Source organism: Epargyreus clarus, unplaced genomic scaffold (genome assembly GCF_041222505.1).
Source record: "Epargyreus clarus isolate Ecla_fem2 unplaced genomic scaffold, WU_Ecla_fem_2.2 ptg000035l, whole genome shotgun sequence".
In the NCBI taxonomy this organism is placed as follows: domain Eukaryota; kingdom Metazoa; phylum Arthropoda; class Insecta; order Lepidoptera; family Hesperiidae; genus Epargyreus; species Epargyreus clarus.
In genome coordinates this window covers 9650879-9659465 of record NW_027332240.1, presented here as the reverse complement: position 1 = coordinate 9659465, position 8587 = coordinate 9650879, and the positions used below count along the sequence as shown (strand labels likewise).

Genomic DNA, 8587 nt, shown 5'->3' with positions numbered 1-8587 from the left:
CGTATAAATATGGCAGAAAGTTGAATGAATCGTAAATTATGGTGTTTAGCTGAGAGGTATTGTGTGAGTAACAATATAGAGCGAGCGTACTCAAGTAAGAACTGAGTACAGGTTAAAACAATATCACTATAGTTTACCAAGGACGCGGAATAGCTCTTGCTTCAAACCGACCGAGAAGGAGACCGCAGTTGAGTGCGTTAATATTAATCATTAAACTATCCATTGATTTGCAAACCAAAGATTGGCATTTAACAATATTTGACTAGTAGAAATTGTCACATTCCGATCTATGGTACGCATAAATTGGATAGATTAAATATTAACGGGCGTGTGTATCCGCCACAGATACATACTAAAATGAAAGAGATCGATATAATTACGTTGGACATTGTCATTGCGCAATAAATCGCACTAAAAACTTTGAAGCTGTTATTTACATACATTTTTATATTTCTACGCGTTGCGGTTTCCTGTCCGCAGTGGAGACGGAGGAAAAACGTAGCTCTCACGATACGACGCACAGACAACACAAGCTCAAATAGTGAGTCAGATTTTGATAATTTAATATTAAATATTGTTAATGTGTTAAGAGAAGTTGTAGATATTAGATTCCAATTGACAACTAAACCAGTTTTAAGCAGCTATAGCACGTCTGTTATTATTCTTACAAAGGAATTAGTGGCATTGACGCACTCTATACTTATTATTACTCTGAGTTACAGCTTGTGCGTAGCGCAGGTGCGTAGTATTTGGCGTGATTTAAATAAAATTTATTATTACTTTTAATTAATTTTATTTTAGTTTTGTTTTTAAATAGAACCAACCAAATACTAATCCAAATTCAAATAAATTGTCGTTGATTAACGCCAGTTATTATTAATTTATCTATCCAGTGTTTTATCTGCCAAAAGATCGAAATTCGACAGTTCTTTTCGTTTAAATTGTTAAATATCGATCTTTCTTAAGTTTGAAAGTGGTAGAATCGTTTGCGTTCGACTCCGGCGGCACCACCGCCACACCTATTTCTGCTTAAACAGCAGTGGTAAACGCTGCTGTGTTTTGGTTCGAAGGGTTGGGATAAAGGAGACTTGCGTTTCCAAGGCATTCCAGCTTAGTCCTCATGTGTAGCGGCGCATCTGTGGCCGACCTCAGGTAGAAATCTAATCCTATCTGTATTGTCTGTTAATAAAATATGCTAAGCTTTACTTTGCATGACACTGCCTCCGTCTTACAGATAAGAAACACTCATATAATTACCTAATTTATTAGTTAACTTAATATTATTTAATCTGTGTACTTACAGAGCGGTAATAAATGTTTTGCAAACGCAAATATTATATAGAAAGTATTTTAAGCGGAGTATCTACAGAATTACGATTTATATTTTAAGAATTATTTGTACTAAAGTATGAAAGCTATTGTTGTCGTGCTCTTATCGTTCCTTTTCTGGGCAAAGATCTGGGCAAAGATCTGGGCGTTTCAGAGTGATTAGGCCATGGTCCACTGCGCTGGCCAAGTGCGAATTGGTAGACTGTTTTTTGTTTACGAAGGGGAAACCTTCAAAAGGTACCCGGTGCTGTGGGAGCGACACAGGGTTATGTGGGATTCTTACCGCACTAAAACCCACCGATGGCAGTACTCGGTGCTGCGTAGAGGACTCCGGGATCTCCAATGGAACGCAACCGGAGTCCTCTTAGCGCGTTGCCCCGCCACACCGTCTGGTGCTTACGCTTACGCTTACGCTTACGCTTTGCGCCGCCGCTAGCAGGGTGGTTCGAGCTCCCACTCTTGCCACACTTTTAGCCGCCTCTTACGACAGGCAGGGGGATACTGTTGCCCCGTTCTGGTCCCGGAACTACAGGGACATAGTAGACTTACCATCACCACACCTAATTTTAGAGTTAAGCAGTTTTTGCGTGTCCATGGAATGGTGTAGAAGCCGGCTTACTAACAAAATATATGAAGGAACCAACTTAGTCTCAAAAAGATCCTTGTGTGGCAGTGATCACTTATATCAGGTGGACTGCATGCCCGTTGGCTACTTCAATCGAACAAAATACTTTCTTAATTAATTAGAACGCTATCGAAAAAAGCTCGCTATAAAACATTAAGCGCTGCTGTGTTCCAGTTTGAAGGGTGTGGTAAGTGTTCAATATTCAAATTTGTGTTCTATATTCAAATAATTTGTATGTGATAGTTCCGTAATATTCAACTAGATGGCGCTGCTAAAATAGCCGTTGAATCACGCTGTTGAGAACCTTTCGTAGATACTATAAGAGGCCGCTTGTAAATTTAATAAAATATATTCAGTGGAACATACAAGTGTGTTTTTATTACAAGTGTGGTTAGTAACAACCCCTCAACCCCCTCACCTCTCTCCGAGTTCGAACATGGTCCTTCGAGCCGGATCCATCTTATTCTATAAGATTGGACTGGAGGGTTTTTTGTGAAGCAACGGACTTGCGGGCAGCGGATTGTTGTCGCAAACGCAAGTCAGACGACCAAGTGTGGATGGTTGTCAATTCGGACGGTCTCCTGAGGAGGTGACTGTCAGGCGGAGCCAGCGGTGAGGTGCAGCAGGGAGCGTTGCTGTCGGAGCACTGCAACGACCACGGGCAACGGAGCCCGAGGCAGTTCAACCTTCGACGGGCAGCGGAGCCCGAGGAAATTGAACTTCGGCGGGCAGTAGAGCCCGAGGCTACACTACGGGCAGCGGAGCCCGAGGCTACACTACGGGCAGCGGAGCCCGAGGCTACACTACGGGCAGCGGAGCCCGAGGCTACACTACGGGCAGCGGAGCCCGAGGCTACACTACGGGCAGCGGAGCCCGAGGTCGTGTGAATCAAATCACATGAGGTTAAGTAAAACCGAAGAAAATAGTGAGTAATTTACATTATAAAAAACTCTTTGGTGATATTAAAAAACTTTTTGAATTAATATTAGAACATAGAACATTACAAATTTAATATAAATTATATAAATCTATGCCCGATTTCTGAGCAATATAAATACGTCAAACACTTGTAAAATTTGAACATTCTGAATTTGCAATTTTGTCTGAAAGTAGTTTTTATTGACTTATGCTTATTACTTATTAATTATTATTAAGTTTAATACTTATTAATTTATGGTTATTGGTTCATAATGGAGTCAATTATAAATTTACAAAATGATTTAGCGGCACGTGTTTACAAAAGTAAATTGAATTATAAAAAGTCTCCTAAGGAAAGAATTACACTAGAATACGTAAATGGAAGGTTAGAGGGTTTAGAACAGTTGTGGTCAAGGTTTATGTTAGGACACGAGGAGTTAGCTAAGAATTATCCACCCGATGTATTAAAAAAGTCTATATACGTCACTGGCGAGATGTATGACAAGGTAGAGGAAATTTATTTAGACTACAAATGTGAACTGCAATGCCAGTTATCAAAATTCCAAGTAAAATATAGTACACCATCTCATACAGCTCCCCCAATCTCAATAGCTAAATTTTACCCAAAATAAATATTCCATCGTTCTCCGGAAGTTATTCGGAATGGTGTTCGTTTAAGGAACTATTTAAATCGTTAATTATAAACAACAGTACTATAGATAACATTCAAAAATTGCATTATTTAAAGGGCTGTTTAGTGGGTGAAGCAGAACAAATTCTTAGACACATTCCCATACAAGAAGAAAACTTTGAGCGATGTTGGGAATTACTTACAAAACGCTATGATAACAAACGATTTGTTTCTAATCATGCAATAAAACGATTGTTAAGTCAAAAGAATCTTATTAATGAGTCCGCAACCGGTTTAAAGTCTATTGTCGATACAACTGATGATTGCTTAGCTACCTTGAGTAATTTAGGGATAGATATTAGGAGCTGGGACATTTTAATCATACATATTCTTACTTTAAAGTTAGACCCAGAAACTCGTCGACAGTGGGAATTTAATATCGCTAGTTTATGTGAAGAATTGCCTACTTATGATCAATTTAAGAATTTCTTATTGACTAGGTTTAGAGCTTTAGAATTTCTAAATACCAAACCAACTCCTGCAGTTAGCCAACTTGTCAAAATTAAATCTTTACATGTAAAAAATGTTGTTTGTCCATATTGTACAAATGATCACAAACTGAGCTTTTGTAAAGAGTTCCAAAGAAAGTGTGTAGATGCCAGGCGTAAGTTTGTCTTTGACAATAATATATGTTTTAATTGTATGGGTGGTAGTCATTCGGCTAAAGACTGTCGGTCTCAGGTAAAGTGTTACATTTGCAAACGAAATCATCATTCGCTCCTGCATCCCAAGGGAAGGAGTCCTATGGTTACCAACAATAACAATGAAAATAACGGGTATGTTGCCTCTTCTTCAGGAAATGCTAATGGGGAAACCAATCCAACACCATTAGTATCTTGTTTTGCAAAGGATACAGTTCAGCAACAGGTGTTGCTCGCCACAGCACTAGTGGAGGCTACTTCCAGGAACGGAGTAGGATACAAGGTTCGCGCACTCTTAGACCAGGGGTCGCAGTCATCCTTTGTCACTGAGTCTACGGCACAGTATTTGGGTTTAAATAAAACTCTTATTAAAGGAAAAATAACTGGTCTTGGTGGAGATAAGCAAATTATTTCCAAGGCGATGATTACCATCGAAATCAAATCTTTGATTAATTCTGATGTCAGGATTCCGGTGAAGGCATATGTCCTCAAAAACATAACTTCTCTTCTTCCTACGAGAAAAGTTGAAAAATTGGATTGGCCAGAATTAAAGGAACTAGTTTTAGCTGATCCACAATTTGATGTTCCAAATCACATTGACCTTCTTTTAGGTGCAGAAACATACAGTCAAATACTACAAGAAGGCATGAAGAAAGGTCCGTTTGGTAATTTAATAGCACAGGCTACTAGTTTCGGTTGGATTCTCTCAGGTATGGTGAATCCATCAAATGATCCTATTTCGCAGATCCAAGTTATGCACTGTTGCACGGAAAGCAATGACATGCTCAAAAGATTCTGGGAACTTGAGTCAGACCAACGGCAACCTAAGGAAACCATGTTCACAGATAATGAAAAACGATGTGAACAATATTTCAAGGAAACAACTCAAAGGGATGAGGATGGCAGGTATATCGTACGTCTTCCATTCAGAAATGGTACTCCTGAAGTAACGGCTTCACGGGAAATAGCTGAAAAAAGACTGAAACTTTTAGAAAATCGTCTTAACAAGAACAAAACAATGAAAGCAACATATCAGGAAGTAATTGAAGAGTACTTACACTTAGATCACATGGAAGTGGTACCTAAGGATGAGATTGATAATGATAAATCAATTTATTTGCCTCATCACGCGGTGGTCAAAAATGACAGACAAACTACCAAAGTAAGGATCGTCTACGATGCATCATGCAAAGGGAAAAATAATTTATCATTAAACGATCAGTTGCTGGTTGGACCCAAGTTGCAACCAGAACTAAGGTGCATTGTGATGCAATGGAGGATTTCACCCATTTGTATGTCAGCCGACATAGCTAAAATGTATCGACAAATAAAGGTCAACCAGCGGGATGCTGATTGTCAACGCATACTCTGGAGAGAAAATGATAAGGAAGAAATAAAAAGTTACCGACTTACCAGAGTCACCTTTGGTACGGCGTCAGCGCCTTATTTGGCAGTAAAGGCTCTTCAGCAAGTAGCACATGATCACAGTGTAAATTATCCTTCAGCAGCTGAAAATATACTCAAACATTTCTACGTAGATGATTTAATGACCGGTGTTAATAGCGTCGAGGAAGGAAAAACAGTATACAAGGAAATGAACGAACTACTAAGCAAAGCAGGTTTCGAACTACAAAAATGGCGCAGTAACAGCGATGAGCTGTTAAAAGTAATGAAAAGTATAGAAACAAAAGGGGACAATACTGGGAACCTGAAAATACAAGAAGATGATATTACAAAAATAATGGGACTTACCTGGGACCGAAGTGAAGACTCCTTTCGCTATGTTGTTAATCTGCCTGAGCTGAAAAAACCTGTAACGAAAAGAAGAATTATATCAGATATATCTCGTCTCTATGACCCACTAGGTTGGGTAGGACCAAGCATAATAATAGCAAAAATCATAATTCAAAAGCTCTGGCTAGCGGCACTTGATTGGGATGATAAGGTACCAGACAATATCTTAAATGAATGGTTGACTTACCGCGAAGAGCAGACCAACTTTAATAAATTACGTATACCTAGATGGCATGGCACGAACGTGAACGACATTTGTCGTGAGATTCACGGTTTCTGCGATGCATCTAAGGTGGCATACGCAGCGGCAGTATACCTCCGTGTACTTGACTCAGCAGGAAAGGTGACTGTTACCTTGGTCACGGCCAAGACTAAAGTTGCACCTGTAAAAGTAGTTTCCATTCCAAGGTTAGAGCTATGCGGTGCCGTGTTACTTACCAGATTGTTGTTGGAAGTTGCACAGGTGATGAATGTGGAGAAGCACAACATTCATGCATGGACCGATTCGACCGTGGTACTAGCTTGGCTAAATGACCATCCAAGCAAATGGAATGTCTTTGTGGCGAATCGAGTGTCAGAAATTCTCAATAACTTGGAACCAACCACCTGGTGCCACGTATCTTCCAAACAGAATCCTGCAGATGGAGCATCTCGAGGTTTACACCCTTTGGAACTGGTGAACAATCAGTTATGGTTTCACGGTCCAGACTTTATATCTCGTGAGCCTATCATCTATCTCAGACCAAAAGAGTTTCAGACTGAAATGGAAGCACTTAAAACACACTGTGCTACGCTAGAAGAATCTACATGGGATAAATATTCTTCGTTAACGAAAACTGTACGAGTCATGGCATATTGCAGGCGGTTCATAGTCAATTGCAACAAAACAAGAGGACCTAAAATAACTATAAACTATCTTACAGTGAAGGAATTAAGAGATACATTAACAATCTGGATTAAAGAATGTCAATCGAACAACTTTAATGATGAAATTAAATTAGTAAAAGAAAATAAAAACTTACCTAAAGGCAGCAAACTTAAGACACTGAATCCATTTCTTGATAACGATGGTGTATTAAGAGTGGGAGGTCGACTGTCACACTCAAGGTTGAATATAAATAAGAAGCATCCAATAATAATACCAAGGCAGTCTCATCTGACGGAACTAATCATTTCTGATGCCCACAAACAAACACTTCATGGTGGACTACAATTGACTTTGGCATATATTCTAAGCAAGTATTGGATATTGGGCGGAAAACAATTAATAAAGTCACATAACAGACAATGCGTAACCTGTGTCAAAAACTCAGCAGTCACTAGAAATCCGTTGATGGGGCAAATGCCGGCTGCTCGTGTTACCCCAACTCGTCCATTTAGTCATAGTGGTGTAGATTACGCAGGGCCTATTCAAATCCGCACGACCAAGGGCAGAGGTCATAAATCCCATAAGGGATATATCTGCTTATTTATTTGTATGGCTACTAGGGCCATACATCTTGAAGTTGTGACTGATCTAACGACGGAAGGCTTCTTGCAGGCTTTCAAGAGGTTTGTAGCCAGACGAGGAAATTGCTCTCAGTTATGGAGCGACAATGGAACCAATTTTGTTGGGGCAGCAACCGAGTTACAAAAACGTTCTTCTGATGAGTACAGGCGTATGCATCAGGAGGTAGCTGAAGCACTGGCGATTAATCATTGCGAATGGCATTTCATACCGCCTCATTCGCCCAACTTTGGAGGTTTGTGGGAGGCTGGTGTGAAATCTGTAAAATACCATTTAAAGAGAGTCGTCGGTAATTCGACGCTGACATACGAAGAAATGGCCACGGTACTAGCCCAAATAGAGGCCTGCCTCAATTCTCGGCCAATGTTAGCTCTCAATGACCAACCAGATGATTTTACGGTATTAACACCAGGGCACTTTTTAATAGGTGAACCACCAGTGGCAGCACCTGATTATGATTTTGAAAAGTCAAATGTGAGCAGTCTGAGGAGATGGCAACATACCCAACGAATGTTACAAACATTTTGGCGACAGTGGTCGCAGGAATACTTAACTAAATTTTTACATCGGTATAAATGGACTGATCGCCAATCACAACCTTCCCTGGGCGATGTAGTAGTCATAAAGGAGGATCATTTGCCCCCATGCCGATGGCTTTATGGTCTAATAACTGCCACTCATCCAGGAGAAGACAAGGTTGTTAGAGTTGTATCTTTAAAAACTAAAACTGGAATTTTGAAACGACCTGTGTCGAAATTATGTTTCTTACCAATAGAAAAGTAAACTAATATTTTTTGTATGTGTAACAATATAATAAGTAAATTAGATTCTACATTCTAATTTTGCTGGACAATGTTTATGTATGTGCAAGTGCTTTAAAGGTACTCATTTAAGAAAGTTTTATGTAAATATTTAACCTTTGTATTTCCTAGATTCTCTATGGTGGGCGGTCGTAATTGTTGTAATATTGTTAATTTGTTATTAAAGGGCAAGGTCCATCTTGCCCTTGGTGGGCGGTATGTTCAATATTCAAATTTGTGTTCTATATTCAAATAATTTGTATGTGATAGTTCCGTAATATT

At 39.5% G+C, this 8587-nt stretch overlaps 1 protein-coding gene across 1 annotated transcript; it reads left to right on the top strand.

The window, feature by feature from the left end:
* Positions 1-4307: 4307 nt before the first annotated feature.
* LOC140756734 (uncharacterized) lies at positions 4308-8288 on the top strand. The gene has a single exon (XM_073092282.1). It carries the CDS (start codon positions 4308-4310, stop codon positions 8286-8288), a length of 3981 nt encoding a protein of 1326 aa, XP_072948383.1.
* Positions 8289-8587: the final 299 nt, after the last annotated feature.